This window comes from Piliocolobus tephrosceles, chromosome 12 (genome assembly GCF_002776525.5).
Source record: "Piliocolobus tephrosceles isolate RC106 chromosome 12, ASM277652v3, whole genome shotgun sequence".
Taxonomy (NCBI): Eukaryota; Metazoa; Chordata; class Mammalia; order Primates; family Cercopithecidae; genus Piliocolobus; species Piliocolobus tephrosceles.
Genome location: NC_045445.1, coordinates 76,392,959 through 76,411,066, shown reverse-complemented (window position 1 = coordinate 76,411,066; position 18,108 = coordinate 76,392,959). Strand labels below are relative to the sequence as shown.

The 18,108-nt window shown below is 34.8% G+C and overlaps 1 protein-coding gene across 8 annotated transcripts in view; it reads right to left on the bottom strand.

Moving 5' to 3' along the window:
• ATRX (ATRX chromatin remodeler) overlaps positions 1-18,108 on the bottom strand; it is a 224,319-nt gene that overhangs the window by 52,158 nt on the left and 154,053 nt on the right. For all 8 annotated transcript variants that reach the window (XM_023202314.2, XM_026452141.1, XM_026452137.1 and 5 more), the window contains 3 exons: positions 17,880-17,988; positions 2,572-2,749; positions 1,361-1,555 (listed from right to left, as the gene is read on the bottom strand). In XM_023202314.2, coding sequence (XP_023058082.1) covers positions 1,361-1,555; positions 2,572-2,749; positions 17,880-17,988 — 482 coding nt within the window. The remainder of the gene's footprint in view (positions 1-1,360; positions 1,556-2,571; positions 2,750-17,879; positions 17,989-18,108) is intronic.

The following is an 18,108-nucleotide window of genomic DNA, read 5'->3' as shown; positions in this document are numbered from 1 at the left end:
TCATAATAAAAAGTCCTAAAAACTTGTGTATCAGAGGAACATACTTCAACATATTAAAGCTATATACGACAGACCCACAGCTACTATCATACTGAATGGGAAAAAACTGAAAGTCTTTGCTCTAAGATCTTGAACACAACAAGGATGCCCACTTTCACTACCGTTATTCAACATCATACAGGAAGTCCTAGTAAGAGTAATCAAAGAACACAAAGAAATAAAGCACATACAAATGGGAAAGGAAGAAGTCAAATTATCCTTGTTTGCAGAGGACATGACCTTATATTTGGGAGGGGGGGAAAAAAAAAACTAAAGACTCCAGTGGGGAGGGGGAGGGCAGGGGAGTGGGGAGAGAAGAGAAGAGAAGAGAGAAAGAAAACTACTGGGTTCAAATTCTAGCTGTAACACTTACTGGTCATGTACCCTTGTGTAATCACAAACTCTTAAGTCTCAGCTTCCTGAGATAATGTGTATGAGACAGGCCTTTATAAACCTTAAAGTTTTCCATAAATTTGAAGAATATTTAACCTTCACAAGACATAAGCTAAGCTGACTATATTATACCATCTTAACAGTTATATCACACAATATTACTGATTGTGAAAGCATTCTGTATTTTAAAGTCCAGATTTATTTAAACTAAAATAAAGCATCCTAAATGTCATTCAATTCTGGAAATTCCAGGTCCTCTGCTTTGTTTCTTGTATTTGAAAATAACTTTCTAATCTCCATTTGGAGGACAAACAATTATAATGATTAAGAGTAATGCTTCTGAGTTGGTCAGGTATGATTTGAAGGCCAGCTTCATGATATGGTGTGTAAACTCGGGTAAGTTACCTAACCTCTCTGAACCTCAATTTCCTCATCTTCAAAATGAAAACAGGACTATCTGCTTTTCAGTTGCTGCTGGATTGAGGGAGATAATCTGAACAATGTCTTGTTTTTCTTAGTATGCTCTCACAGTATACCTCTCAAAGTCAGCAAATAATAAATGTTTATAAAATTAACTGGTTTCTTACAACCCGAAATTCACCATAAGAATATATTCAAAGTAATTCCCCCTTTTCTAATTGGAAAATTTGTCTGCTACTTCTCATAAAAGTTGAAGTGTAAAGTATATTAGAAAATATGCTAATTAGATATATGTGGCATAAAATATGTGTTTCAGAATATACCTTTTGTGGTGCTATATGGAGAATTGATCAAGCACCCTACCATTTATAATTTTCTAGACAAAATTCTTTATTCTCCTTGAAAAATTCTGAAATATAGCCTTAATCAGATGACTAACTTTCATATTAGTAGTAAAATTTCTTTAGTCCATGTTGGTTTGTTAAGCCAGTGATCTAAATATTTTTACCTTTGGCAGCATGGGAGTATCCCTCTTCTTCTTCTTTTCTGAATTAGGGTCATCTAATAAGTCTGGCTCAAAAGTATAAAGTTCAGTAAGCTCATTCATAGTAAAATGACGCTCCACCTGCTGCTGATCAACAACTCGAAAAGATAGTGACTGCTTAGTTACTTGCCGATCATAAATCTTATCTTCCATGGTTCCCTTTGTAAAAAGAAGGAAGAATATACAAAAAAATTAAATTTTGTAAGCATGAAACTTAATCAAGGATAAATACAGTTACTGGTTAATATGAAATGGTAAAACTTCATGGTAATATATTGCCATAAAGAAAAACTCATCAGCAATTTTGCTTAATTCATGAAAGATTTCATCTGTTTAGCATAGTTTACCATAACAAATAAAATTACATTACTGATAATTGTTCTATATTATCTGACCAAAACGCATTCATGTGTTGCTTTATTTATTTCTGCACTCCGTCGAAGGAGGACAGCAGGCAGATACCAGAGTAAACAGAAATAAAGGGACAGACACAAAAAACATTTAGGTAAATATTGAAGTTAGAAGGCAAGAGAGCAGTTTGATTCCTTTTCAATGTAAGATAATAAGCTATCAACAAACACCATAAACTGCCTTTATATCATCTTATTTTCTATGATTTCAAGACAGAAAACAAATATAAAACGCCATATCCATTACACATAAACTACATTAATTAAATGTATACATATTACATTAAATGTATATTAAATATAAAAATTACATTATAAATGAGAATGTATAGAAGTTATAAACAGGAAAGAAAGAAATAAAAGAAAATTGAATAAATAACAGGAGTTTACATAAAGTTGTCAATCAACTTATACACTAAAGAAGATCAAATAAGCAAGGATCTACCAAAAAAAAAAACCAGTCTCTGGTTGAGAAGCCCAGATTTGGAGGCAGGTTGAGAGGGGTTGCATCTGCTGTGGGTAGCATCCACTAAATCTGTTTACTCACGCAAAACAATCTCAACCTGAGAAAGATGACATTACAGAAATGGATACACTACAAAACAGAAAATCAAGAAAAGCCAAAACTGACTTCTGCTGCTTTATGTACAGAAATGGTATTTCCAACTTTATTTCCCTCTCTGTAATACATATATGTTTCATACCTCTAAAATATTATCCGTTTCACACGAACTTTCAATATGAAAAAGAGAATTACAAACCTACCTGAGCTAAGAACCTATATACATAAACAGGCTTAGTTTGTCCAAAGCGATAAACTCTGAATATACTCTGGATGTCATAAGATGGATTCCAAGAAGCATCAAATATAATTACTCGATTAGCAGCTACCAGATTAATTCCTAGAGATCCTGCTTTAGTAGAAATGATAAATAATCGCCCTCTGAAAATGAAAATATAGAACGCTTCAGTAATTAGTACTTTACAAATATTTTAATTACAATATGACTTTTTGATACTTAGGCAGTTTTTTTTTTTTAACTATCAAGAGTTCAGAGAATTCATTTCTTACTTACTGAAGAAAATAAGATATTATCTAAGGAGTCAGGATGATAATACATATGCCTAGGAAGAATCCTATTGTTGGAAAATAAAATAGTCTGATTTAGGAATAAAGATGAAATGAAAAATTAAACATTTACAATGTGGTCAAGGTTTTATTTACAGATTTCTGAATAAATTTAGAGAATTTATATTTAACTTGAAAGTCTATATTGTATTGGGTACAGCTAGGGGCACTAAGTACATCAAAATGAAGGACAATGCAAAAGTAGGTGAATATGTAGGAGTGACTCAACATTTATAATACAGCATAATGAATATAAGGAGAGACGTTAGATAGATGCAAGGTACTGGGGTAGGTAAAACATGAGCAAGAAGACAGACACAGGGCTCCAGGAAGGGTGTGTCTAAAGAAAAAAAAAAGAAACTGATAGATTACCTGATTTGTTGGAACACAAACATTTATAGTTTTTTTCTTTTTTTTTTTTTGAGACAGAGACTCGCTCTGTCAGCCAGGCTGGAGTGCAATGGCGCAATCTCAACTCACTGCAACTTCCGCCTCCTAGGTTCAAGCGATTCTCCTGCCTCAGTCTCCTGAGCAGCTGGGATTACAGGCACAACACCATGCCTGGTTAATTTTTGTATTTTCAGTAGAGATAGGGTTTCGCCATGTTGGCCAGGCTGGTCTTGAACTCCTGACCTAAGGTAATCTGCCCACCTCAGCCTCCCAAAGTGCTGGGATTACAGGTGTGTGCTACCATGCCTGGCCAGGATTTATAATATTTCTGTAGTAGAATTTAGAAATGAATTGGTGATAGGTATATAGAATACTAAGCAAATGGTAAAAACAAATCATTACTTCAGCAAAATATAATAAATAAGTACACAAAAAAGGAAAAACACAGTATTCAAGTGGCTTACAAATATTTACATAGCCACAATAAAGAAAACACTGCAAATTAATTTAGGCAAATATGAAAAATTATACTGGGTAAACGAATGAGGAAAAGTGTGCGTGTACTTGTGGTAAATCACTACCTTACACTTTAGAAAGGATGTATGTAAGTAAGAATTGCCAAGAGTTGAAGTTGGTTACCTCCAGAAAGCAGAAATCACAGGTAGAAAGAGATTTGGTCACGGGACTGGTTTTTATTTGAAGCCTTGTAAAGCTATCTGTTTTTTAAAAATATGTAAATATATTACTTTGATATTAATGAAAATTGAATTTGAAAAGTTTGGATAAACACTTTTTGAAAATAAAAACAACTCTAAGGAAAAAAATTACTCAGTTCCACTCCACTCCCCAGAAACAACCTCCATTCAAATCATGATATATTTCCTATAGGTTTCTTTTTTTCTGAATATATACTTTTTAAATTTTGCAGTCGGGATAATATCTGTATATACAATATGTATTAAGAACAGTTCCCCAAATTTCTTGGTAAACATCATGCTTGGTAGCTGCATAGTATTGCACTGGATGACTGTACAATAATTTAATAATTTGCTTATCGCTGGTAACTTATAGAGTGACAAAAATCCCTGGAATATAATAAGCTCTCAATAATCAACACAAAATTTCTTTTCTTTCATGAAAGAAAATTAATTACTAAAATGCCATACTAATTACACTTATAGCATTCATTATACACTAGAATGCAAAGAAACTCTAAATTTAAATGATGGGGAAAAGTTTACAATTTAGTTTACCAATCATATTATATACTAAAGAAAAATCCTGGTATAAAATAAATAGAGATACTAAATTCATGTTTTATGTCAATTTGGAACTACCACACATCTATGAATATAGACTATAGAAATTATCACAAAATATCTGCTGCTTTATGTACAGAAATGGTATTTCTTTATGTACTTTATGTACAGAAATGGTATACAATTTTGAAGAAAATGTATTTATCACAGTGTTATTTTATAGTAGCATAAGGTTGAAAATTAAACAATATGTATAACATAGAGAACTAAATTACACTCTGGCTATGTTGCCATTAAAAATCCAAATACTACGTTATGTGGAAGAAAAGCAGAATATAGAGCCTTACTAAATACAATTGCAAATGCATTAAAAACAAAAACATATACACACAATGTTAAGAGTGGTTCTCTGTGGTCAGTGGGATTATGATGACAAGTTTCATCTTTATACCTCTATAACACATATTCATTACAGAGAATGAACTGTAGCTTCTTTAACTAGAGGACATGCTTGAAGGTATATGGGTAAATGCTGGTCCGAAATTATTCCAGTTATTAATATCTATCCCACATAAGCAAAAGATGGCATAGAGCTATACAAAAGAATCAAGCATATAGAATGGTATAAACTACGTAGGTTAAAAAACACACAGACATACATACACACACAACACACACGAAACCTTAAATAACTTCAATATGCAAGTCCATATTGAGATAAACTACCCAATACATTTTTTAGATATTAATACTAAGTATTAGTATTAAAGTATATACTCAAAACAAACATAATTAAAATATAAAGGATTATTTGCACAGTGCTCATACAAACCATCCTATACATGTCCTTTGATAAAAGCATTTCTGTCAGGTACATATCTAAGAGTGGAATTGCTGAGTCATAGGGTATTTACACGCACTGCTAAACTGAACAAATAGTTCTGTAAAGTAGTTATTCCAATTCATATTCCCACCAGCAGTATATAAGGCTCCCAGTTGTTCAGGTCCTTGACAACTCATGGTACTGTCTTTTTGTTTTTATTATAACCTTCGAAAACAGTTTAAGGTTCACAAAAATTATACCAGTTGAGTTCCCATATATCCTTCACTCGGCTTCCAATGGTAACCTACAACTTATATAACAACAATACGTTGTCAAAACCAGGAAATTGATGTTGGTATGAACTCAAGTACAGAGCTCATTTGGGTTTCATCAGTTTTTCTTTGATGTATATAGTTCTGCAAAATTTTATCATGCATGTAGAATCATGTAACCATTACCAAAGCAGGATACAGAACTGTTCCATTATCACACACAAAAAAACCTTTCTTGTGTTTTCCCTTCGTATTCATGCCCTTCCCCTAACCCTAAACCCTGTCAACTACAGATCTGTTCTTTATCATTATACTTCTGTCAAATTGCAAGGTTATATGACAAGTATGTTTAGTTGTTTAGTTTTGTTTTTTTGAACTGTCAAATTGTTTTCCAGAATGGTTGTTTTCATTTTATATTCCCACTAGTAATGTAGGATAGATCTAGTTTCTCTATATCCTCACTAGCATTTAACGTTGTCACTATTTTTTATTTTAGCCATGCTGATAGGTGTGAAGTGACAACTCATGTGGTTTTAAATTACATTTTCTTTCGTTTCTAGAGACAGGATCTCACTCTGTCTCCCCAGTTGGAGTGCAGTGGCACAATCACAGCTCACTGCAACCTCGAATTCCTGGGCTCAAGTGATCCTCCTGCCTCAGCCTCCTAAGTAGCTATGACTATAAGCATGTGCCACCATGCCCAGCTAATTGTATTTAATTTTTTGTAAAGATAGATTCTCACCATGTTGCCCAGGCTGGTCTTGAATCCGAGGCCTCAAGTGATACTCCCACCTCAGCCTCCCAAAGCCCTGGGATTGCAGGCCTGAGCCACCAGCCTCACCTAAATTACATTTCCCTAATGGCTAGTGATGCTATCTTTTCATATGCTTATTTGCATAGCCTTCCTCAGAGAACTGTCAGTTCAAGTCCTTTGCCCATTTACTAACTGAGTTGTTTTCTTTCTGAGAGTTCTTTATACATTCTGAATGATTCCTTTGTTAAATATGCAAATTGCAATTATTTCTCCAAGTCTGTAAGTTGTCTTTTCCTTTCCCTAAGAGTCTTTCACAGACAGAAGTTTTTAATTTCGATTAAGTCCAATTATTGATTTTTTATTTAATGGATTATATGCCTTTGGCATCATGACTAAGAACTCTGCCTAACCCTAGATGCAGAAGATTTTCTTCTGTTTTCTTATATAAGTATAATAGTTTTACATTTAGATTTATGATGCATTTTGATTTGATTTTTTAAAATATGGGTAAGGCTTAAGTAAAGGTGTTTTTGGCCTATGAAAGTCTAATTGTTTCAATACCAGTTTTTGAAAAGGCTATGCTCTCTCCATTTAATTGCTTTTGCATCTTTTGTCAAAACCATTTTTAACTTGAATTTCTCTGATGATTAATAAGGATCACCATGCTTTCATACATTTACTGGCCATTCAGATATCGTCTTTTGTAAAGTCCTGTTCAAGTTTTTGCCCATTTTTCTATTGGGTTGTCTAGTTTATCCTATTGATTTTTAAGAGTTCTTTATATATCCTGGATGAGACCTTTTTAGATGTATACATTGGGAATAGCTTCTCCAACTTCGTGACTCGCCTTTACACTCTTAATGTGAAATGACATTTATATTAGTCAGGGTTTTCCAGAGAAACAGAACCAACAGGAGTTAAGAACTTCTGTGTACATGCGTGTGTGTGTGTGTGTGTGTGTGTGTGTGTGTGTGTGTGTGCGTGCGCAGACATATTACGAGATTTGCCTCACTGTGATTATGGAAGCTGCGAAGTGCTACAATGTGCTGTTCACACGCTGCAAAACCAGGGAGCTAATCGTATAAATCCTGATCCCAGTTCAAAGGACTGAAAATCAGGCAGCCCTAGGCTGTGGGTGGGGGCAGTTGGTATAAGTCCTAGTCTGTCTGAGTCTGAAGGCTGAAGAACCACGATTACCAATCTCCAAGGGCTTGATAAGATGGATGTCCCAGCCCAAAGAGAGAGAGAGAGCAAATTTGCCCTTCTTCTGCATTTTTGATCAATTCAGGCCCTCAATGGATAGGATGATGCCCACTCACACTGATGAGGGCAATCTTCTTTACTCAGTCTACTAATTCAAATACCCTTTCAGGAGCACCCTCACAGACATATCCAGAAGTGTTTTATCAGCTGCATGGGCACCTCTTAGCCCAGTCAAACTGACACATAAAATTAACTATCACACCTTTGGTGAACAGAAGTCCTTAATTTTAATGAAGCCCAAATTACCAATCTTGTATATATACAAGGAACAGAAGGCAGCTCTGAAAAGTGAGAAGGATGAGGCAGATGGGTAGGGCCCTCAGGATATAAAGGATAATGTGGTACTGAGTTTCATGGGCTACCTTTTTATTTTTAAAATCTTGTTTTTTTTGAGACAGGGTCTTGAATTGTCACCCACACTGGAGTGCAATTGCATGATCACAGCTCAATGCAGCCTTGACCTGCTGGGCTCAAACACTCCTCTCACCTCAGCCTCCCGAGTAGCTGGGACTACAGAAATGCACTAATGCACCCAGCTAATTTTTAAATTTTTTGTGGAGACAGGGTCTCACTATGTTGCCCAGGCTGGTTTTCAATTCCTGGGCTCAAGTGATCCTCCTGCCTCGACTTCCCAAAATGCTGGGATTACAGGTGTGAGCCACCGAGCCCAATGTTATAGACTTTCTTTCTGCCTCATGTATCCTAGATTGGCTGCTGAAGAACTCCAGAAGGTGCTGTCAAAAAAATCTCCAAGAAAAGCCGACCCTCCAGCCACAGGACCAGGAAAGGGGCAGCATAGCAAGACAGAAAATGTTAGGATAACCACTCAATTCCAACCAAACAGTACAGCAAAAAATGTAGCTGAACCTCATCCTTCTACTGTAACCAAGTTATAACAAGGCACTGCCAGGGTGGGGTCAGAGAAGTCTGATTTAACAAGGTCCTCCCTATGATCCAACAGCGTCAATGAAGGCCATGTAGGGAAACAATACATCCACCCACACCCAGCAGTTACAAGAAAACCCCTTCCCTTCCTACTGGAATTATACCACCATCCAGTAACTAATGAGTCACCCCCTATGGGTGGAGGCCATCTGAAAAGAGGTAAACAGGTAATCTTGAGCCTCTGTCCCCCAACCCAGCCAAGGTAATACCAGTAGAGGCCTAGTGAGGAGACTGAACTCCCACTATCAACTGGCAACAATGTGGTAGGGCACCTCATGCCCTGCCAGAACATTTGTCAGAAGATGCCTACTATAACAAAAGATTTAAACAAAATCCAGCATCTCATGATATAGTAACCAATATGCCCAGTTTAAATAGAAGAACTTTTTCATAATAAGAACCAGAAAAATCTCAAGTTCAATGAGAAAAGACAATCAACAGACACCAACACTGAGATGACATAAATGTTAGAATTGTCTGACAAGGATTTTTAAAGTAGTCATTATAAAAATGCCTCATAAGCAATTATTAACATACCTGAGACAAATGAAACAAATATTCTCAGCAAAGAAATAGAAGACATAAAAAAAGAACCAAATGAAAATTTTAGGCTGGGCACGGCAGCTCAGGCCTGTAATCCCAGCACAGTGGGAGGTAAAGGCAGGCAGATTCCTTGAAATCAGGAGTTCCAAACCAGTCTGGCCAACATGGTGAAACCCCGTCTGTACTAAAAACACAAAAGTTAGCTGGGTGTGGTGGTGCATGCCTGTAATCCCAGCTACTTGGGTGGAACCTGGAAGGTGGAGTCTGCAGTGAGCTGAGATCTTGCCACTGAACTCCAGCTTGGGCAAGAGTGAGACCCTGTCTCAAAAAAAAAAAAAAAAAAAATTAGAACTGAAAAATAAAACAGAAATTAAAACTCAGAGTGAGTTGAGTAGAATGCAGAGAGCAGAAGATTTGGTGACTTTGAAGACTACACAACAGAAATGGCCTAATCTGAACAACAGAGAAAAATGGAGTGGAAAAGAAACTCATTTATCCATGGGACTATAACAAAAGATTTAACATTTTTGTCATTAGAGTCCTAAAGGAAGAGGAGAAAGGAGGAGGGGCTGAAATTCAAAGAAATAATGACTGAAAATTACCAATATGCATTAAGAAACATAAATCTGCAGGTTTAAGTAGTTGAATGAACCACAAACAGGATAAACCCAAACAAATCCGTGACAAGATACATCAGTCATCTTCCGAAAACATAGAAAAATGATCTTGAAAGAAGAGAAAAACAATACCTTATCTAAGGGGAAAAAACAATTCAAACAGCAAGTTTCTCATAAGAAACCAGGGAGGCAAGAAGGTAGTGGCACATATTTTTCAAGTACTGAAAGGAAAGAATTGCCAACCCAGAAATCTACATCCAGCTGAAATACCATTCAAGAATGAAGGGGAAATCATTTGTTGCCAGCAGACTTGCTGTTAAAGAATGGCTAGGCCAGGCGTGGTGGCTCAGGCCTGTAATCTCAGCACTTTGGGAGGCCAAAGCAGGCGGATCACTTGAGCTCAGGGGTTCAAGACCAGCCTGGGAAACATGGTACAACCCCATCTCTACAAAAAAAACAGAAATTAGCCAGGTGTCGTGGTGTGCACCTATAGTCCCAGCTACTTGGGACGCTGAGGTGGGAGGATGGCTTGAGCCTGGGAGGTCAAGCTGCAATGAGCCAAGACTGTACCACTGTATGCCAGCCTGAGTGACAGAGCAAGACCCTGCTTAAAAAAAAAAAAAAAAGGAATGGCTAAAATAAGTTCTGTAAATATAAAGTAAATGATAAAAGAAGGATTACTGAAATGTTAGGGAGAAGTAGCAACGCAAACAGCAAATAATAAATATGAGTCAATACAACACTTTCCTCTGGTGGTGTTTTCTAAATTATATTCTATGGTTGAAGAAAGATGATTACACTGACTGATATGGTTAAACACTTGAGACAGTCATATTATAAAAAGGGAATCAAAAGGATATAAAGAGTTAAGGTTTCTGCACGTCAATTAAACTGGCAAAATGACACCAGTAGACTGTAGTAAGTGTGTGTATATGTATGATGTAACACCTACAGCAACCACTGTCAAAGCTATACAAAGAGAAACACTAAAAAAACTATAGATTAATCAAAATAGAATTTCAAAAATATAAAACTAACCCACAGGAAGGGAGGAAAAAGAAATCATAAACAAAAGAAAATAGAATAAAAGAGAACAAATTGAACAACAACAACAAAAAAATGGTAGACTGAAGCCCTACACTAAATATAAACGGTCCACATACATCTTTTAAAAGAAAGACTGAGTGGATAAAAAATAAAACAAAAACCATGACCCAACCACATGCTGTCTACAAGAAACTCACTTCAAATACAACAACATAGGTGAGTTGAAGTAAAAGGATGAAAAACTATATACCATGCAAACACCAATCAAAATAAAACAAGAGTGGTTATATTAGTATCAGATAAAATAGATTTCAGAGCAAAGAAGATTATGAGGGATAGAGAGGGGCACAGCAACACTAAACGTGCATAATAAACAACAGAGCTGAAAATATCAGAAGTAAAACCTGACAGAACTGAAGGAGAAACAGAAAAATCCACAATTATAGTTGGAGATTTCAACCTTCCTCTCAAAAACTGATAACCACATAGACAAAAAAAAATCAGCAAAAGTAAAGAAGAATACAATAACCTTATCGAAGAACAAAATCTAATCAATATTTATAGAACGCTCACCCAACAACAGCAGAGTACATATGCTCTTCAAGGGCCAGTCTACTCGGGGCATAAAACAAAGCACAACAAACTTAAAAGAATTGAAATAATACAGATTATATTCTGAACATAATTGAATTAAACTAGAAATCCACAAAAGAAAAATAATGGGAACCTCCAAATGCATGGAAATTAAACATGCTTCTAGCTATGAGTCAAAGATGAATTCTGAAATAAAAATATACTGAACTAAATGAAAATATAACATATCGAAGTTTGTATAACTAAAGCAGTGCTGAAAGGGAAGTTTGTAACACTAAATGCTTACGTTAGAAAAGAAAAAAAGCCTGAAATCAAATTAGTAATCTAAGCTTCTACCTCCCGAAAGTAGAACAGTAAGAGCAAAACAAACCAAAAGCAAGATGAAATTAAAATAGGAAAAAAAAAGAAAATCAAGGGAATAAAACACTAGTTATTTGTAACAATTAATGAAATTGACAAACCTCTAGCAAGACTAATAAAAAGAAAACACACAAATTACCAGTATCAGAAGTGAAACAGAAGCTATCACTATAGACCCTAAAGACATGAAAAGGATATTAAGAAAATGCTATGAACAATTCTACACATACATTTGAAATTACAATGAAATGAACCAACTCTTATAAAAGCACAAACTACCACAACTCATTCAATATAAAATAGATCACTTGAATAATCCTAAAACTACTGAGGAAATTTAATTAGTGATTTCTAAACTCCTCAAAAAAGAAATCTTCAAGACCAGAACTAGTTTCACTGGCAAATTTTACCAAACTTTTAAGATTAACACAAATCCCCATAATCTTTGTCAGAAAATAGAAGAGAAAACAATTACTGACTTATTTTATGAGGTCAATATTAACCTGATACCAAAACCAGACAACGAAAACAACTGAATATATAACAGTAACTCTTATAAATATCTCTCAACAAAATATTAGCAAACAGAACCAAGTACTATATAAAAACAAGTATCCTTATGATCAAGTGGAGTTTTATTCCAGGCATGAAAGGTTGGTTCAGCATTCAAAAACCAATCTACATAGCATACCATATTAACAGATTAAGAAGAAAAAACAGATGATACTGAGGCAGAAAAAGCATTTGACAAATGTAAACACCCATTCATCATAAAAACTCTGAGAAAATTAAGAATAGAGGGGAACTGCCTCAACTTGATGAAGAGTAATTACAAAAAAAGTACAGCATGGCTGTGCATTCCTGCTCAAAGAGGCTGAGGCAGGAGGATCCCTTGAGCCTAGGAGTTTGTGGCTGCAGTGAGGTATGATCACACCACAGAACTCGACTCATGGTGATAGACAGAGACCTTGTCTCAAAACAAAAACAACCCCCTGACCCCAAAAAACAACCTTACAGCTAACAACACAGTTAATGAAGACAGAATGCTTTTCTCCTAAGATCAGGAAGAAGGTAAGGATGTCCACTCTCACCACTGCTACTAACTATATTACTCTTAAGTTTTAACCAGGATGAGGTATAGGGAGGGACACAGCAATACTAAACGTGCATAATAAACAGAGCTGAAAATATCAGAAGCAAAATCTGACATAACTTAAAGGAGAAACAGACAAATTCACAATTACAGTTAGAGACTTTTCTTTCAGTAAGACAAGAAAAGGAAACAAACAGCATACAGATCATAAAAGAAATAAAACTATCCCTACTTGCAGATGGTATAATGGTCTTAGAAAATCCAAAGAAATCTATAAAACAAACTCCTAGAACAAATCAAGTCAGCAAGATTACAGACAAAAGATCAACACAAAAACCAACTGCATTTCTATATTTGAGCAATGAACACATGGAAACAAAAATAAAAAATATAGTATCATTTACAATAGCTAAAAAAAAGAGAAATACCTGGGTGTAAATCTAACAAAAGACCTACAGGACCTGTATACTGAAAACTACAAAACACTGACGGAAGGAATCAAAGATCAACATTAATGGAGACATACACTGAGTTCACTGATCAGAAAACTCAATAAAGTTATCAATTCTCTGCTGCTAAAAGTATTACAATTGAAAAATGGTATCAATTCTCTCCAAATTAGTAACAGGCTTAATACAATTCCTATTAAAATTATTGCAAAACTTTCATAGATTTAGACAAGATTATTCTAAAATTCATATAAAAAATTAGCTAAAACAATCTGTGAAAGGTAGAACAAAGTGGGAAGAATCATTCAATGTGCTTACTACACAGCTATAGTAATCAAGACTATGTAGTAATGATGCAGAGAAAGACACTCGGAATAAAGGAATAGAATAGCAAACTGAAAAACAGCCCAACACAAGGATAGCCAACTGATTTTTCACAAAGGTGCAAAACCAATTCAGTAAAGGAAGGATGGTTTTTTCTTTGTTCTTTTTTTTTTTTGAGACAGGGTCTTCCTCTGTCGCCCAGGCTGGAGTGAAGTGGCACAATCATGGCTCACTGCAGCCCCGACCTCCTGACCTCAAGTGATCCTCCCACATCAGCCTCCAGAGTAGCTGGGACTACTGGTGTGCATCACTATGCCTGGGTAATTTTTTATTTTTGGAGACAGGGTCTCGCTATGTTGCTCAGGCTGGTCTTGAATTCCTGGGCTCAGCCTCCCAAAACACTAGGATTACAAGTATGAGCCACTGTGCACCACCACAGATAGCTTTTTTCAACAAATGATGCTGCAGCAATCGAACATCCACAGCCAAAAATAAGAATCTTTAAACTTCACACCTTATACAAAAATTAACTCAATATACCATGGACTTAAACATAAAAGGTAAAATTATAAAACTTGTAAAACGCAACACAGGAGAAAATCTTCAAGACCTAGGGGTTTGAGGAAGAGTTCTTAGACTTGACATCAGAAGCATGATCAAAACAAAGAAACAAACATTGATAAACTAGATTTCATCAAAATTAAAATCTTTGTTCTCTGAAAGACCCTGCGAAGGGGATGAATAAACAAGCCATAAACTGGCAGGAAATATTTGCAAACCATATATCTGACAAAGGATGCATATCTAGATTATATAAAGAACTCTCAAAACCTGCAATAAAAAAACAAGCAATCCAATAAGAAAATGGACAAAAAGACATAAAGGGATTTTCACCCAAGAGGATATACAATATTTGATGGCAAATAAACACGTAAGATGCTCAATATAACTGGTTGTCAGGAAACTGCAAATTAAGACCACAATAAGATACTACTACATACCTACCAGAACACCTAAAATAAAAAATAGTGATAATACCAAATGCTGGTGAGGATGTAGAGAAACTTATTTCTCACACATTGCTGGTAAGACTATACAATGGTACAGTCATTCTAAATAAGAGTTTGGCAGTTTCCTAAAAAAGTAAGACATACTTACCATATGACCTAGCCACAGCACACCTGGGCATTTATCCTAGAGAAATGAAAACTTAGGTGCACATAGAAATCTGGAACACAGTGTTCACAGCAGCTTTATTTATAATAGCCAAACCTGGACAAAATGAAAATGTCCTGCAATAAGTGAATGATTAAACATCTGTGGTACATCCATCCCATAGAATACTACTCTGTAATAAAAAGGAACAAACTACTGATACATGTGACAACTTGGATGGAATTCAAGGGCATTAAGCTGAGTGAAAAAAGCCAATCTCAAGAGGTCACATATAGAGAATGATGCCATTTTTATGACAGTCTTAATATGACAAAATAATAGAGACGGAGCATAAATTAGTCATTGTCAGGGGTTAAGGTTGGTGACAAGGTTGGCAGTAAAAATGGCTGTGACTATAAAAGAGTAGTGAGAGAGAGAGCTTTGTGGTGATGGCATATTTCGGTATCTTGATTTTGTACATGTGGAAAAAATATATATGCAAACATTGAAACACTGTCAACTACTTAGTTTTGATATTGAAATATAAGTATATGATTTAACCATTGGGGAAAATTAGGCAAAGGGTTCACAGGACCTCTCTGTACTTGCAAGTTCAGGTGAATCTATAATCATTTCTAAATTAAAAGTCAGACAAACAAACCAAAAATAGTATCAAGCTAACCAGGCACTCTGAGACTGCTGAAAACTACTTCCAGGTCACACAAAACAACGTTAGAAATGGTCATTATCTTAAAGTTTATTTTAATGTGTCTTTCAGATTGTTTTGGCATAAACGAGGATTATATTTATATCCTATTTATTGAAAATTACTGAGTCATGAAAAATTAGAATATATAGAGATATAATCTAAAACATTTGTGGATTTTTTCTTTGCTCTTTTCATTTTGTTTTTTGTTTCATTTTCTGTTTGTTTGTGGATTTTTAGAGACAGCATAACATTTGTGGGTTTCATGTGTATGGGTTCAGCTACTCAAGAGCACCTCCCCAAACCCATAATATACATGTACAGGTTGAGCATCCCAAATCTGTAAGTCTGAAATCCTAAATTCTCCAAAGAAAATGCTCATTGGGGCATTTTGGATTTTGGATTTTCAGATTTGGGATGCTCAACAGGTAAGAATATAATACAAATATTCAAAAATCTGACAAAAAAAATCCCATATCTGAAACGCTTCTGGTCCCTAGCATCCCCAAGCATTTTGGATAAGAAATACTCAACCAGTATATACCTGAAGCATGAATTTGAATGAGATGCTTTTTGGCATATGTTTAGGGGTAATTCACTAGTGAGTTAGCCAAGCTGACAGCTCAACATCTAAATTTCAATGTTCTTCCCTACTAGTCATCAAGTACAAATGTCATGTGACAGATTATATGCCACTGTCATATTTTAAAATTTGGAAAACCGAGCAAGCCAAAGGTTTAGATTATGTTTGAGAAATTTGGGTTACTTAATAAAATTACTTCTTCACACTCATGCACAAATAATAATTTGTTTAAACATGTAAAACAGAATATAAAAATGTATTTATTATTGAAGCAGTTATATAATCAATCATATACATTTATAATTTAACTGTATTCAAATCATCCCTTTGTAAGCTCTCTTAGGCTACAGGTTTTCAATAATTAATAATCTTCCTAAAATGTAACTGAAATTTCTCTAGCCTTAAGCCTAGGTTTAGTTCATGATGCTGCTAAAATTAAAACATGTTTTAAATAAACAGTATAATATTCTCCGTAGTTTAAAATATTTATTAAGGCATACTTCAGCCATCTTTCTATTAAACTAACCCCATCTCTTTTATCTTTTTCTTAAATGCCATGCTATCTTACATTTATGTATGTGTATATGTATGTGTATGTGCATATGTTTAGATGTATGTATAGTCATGTGCCACATAATGTTTTGGTCAATAACAGACAGCATATACAAAGGCAATCTCATAAGATTATAACACATATTTTTACTGTATCTTTTCTATGTTTAGATATGTTACATACACAAATACCATTGTGTTCCAATTGCCTACAGTATTCAGTACAGTAACATGCCGTACAGTTTTGCAACCTAGGAGCAATAAGCTATATCATAGAAAGCCTACTGGTGTACAGTATACTCTGTGATATTTGCACAGTGACAAAATTGTCTAATGATGCATTTCTCAGAATGTATACTGGTTGTTAAGCCACATGTGACTATATATAAAACTTTTCCTTTCCAAATGTAGTTTGATTTTATCAATTAGTAACAGCTTAAAACAATTCAACAATACACACACAAAATGCCTTGTATCTATAGTTAACGATATTAAAATGGTCAATAAGCACATGAAAAGATGCTCAACATCATTTATCATTAGGGAACAGCAAATTAAAATCACAAGAGATATCACTACACATACATTAGAATGAGTAAAATATTTTTTTTAAAAAATGACAATACCACATACAGACAAGAATGTAAGGAAACTGGAACTCTCATACAACTGCTGGTGGGAATGCAAAATTTTACAGTCACTTTGGAAAACTGCTTGATAGTTTCTTACAAAGATAAATGTAAACTTACTATATGACCCAGCAATCACAATCCTAGGATTTTGTTTCATTTAAGTAAATACTTATGTTCACACAAAAACTTGAACATGAAAGCTTAGAGCAGCTTTGATTTTAATTCCAAAACCTGGAAACAACTCAAATGTCCCTCAAGTGGAAGTAGCTAAACAAACTGTGATATATCCCTATAATGGAAGACTATACAACAATTTTTAAAAAGTATTGGTATATGCAACAACGTAGGTGATCCTCAAATAAATTTCACTAAGTGAAAGAAATGAGACTCAAAAGGCTACAAGTTATATGATTCCATAAGTGAATTCAGTGGGTAGGGAGTGATGACACCGTTTTGCATCCTGACTGTATCTTGCATTTGCTAAAAACATTCAAATACACAATAAAAATATTGAAATGTACTGTATGTAAATTTTAAAATTAATTATTTTAATGTTTCTATATATACAGAAAATTTGTCCTACCTCACATTAGTTTCATCGTTAAATTCTTCAGCCCACTTCTTCCTTGACTGTGCAGTAGTGGAACCATCTAAACGGTAATAGTCAATGTTTCGAAGCCACTTCCCCTCACCTGAAAATTTAACAAAAGAACACAAAAGGAATTTGATATATCGCTCTGCTTACTAGTAAGAACAGATTTTCCACCTTGCTCATCATTTAAAAGTGGGTTATATACATTCTATCTGTATAG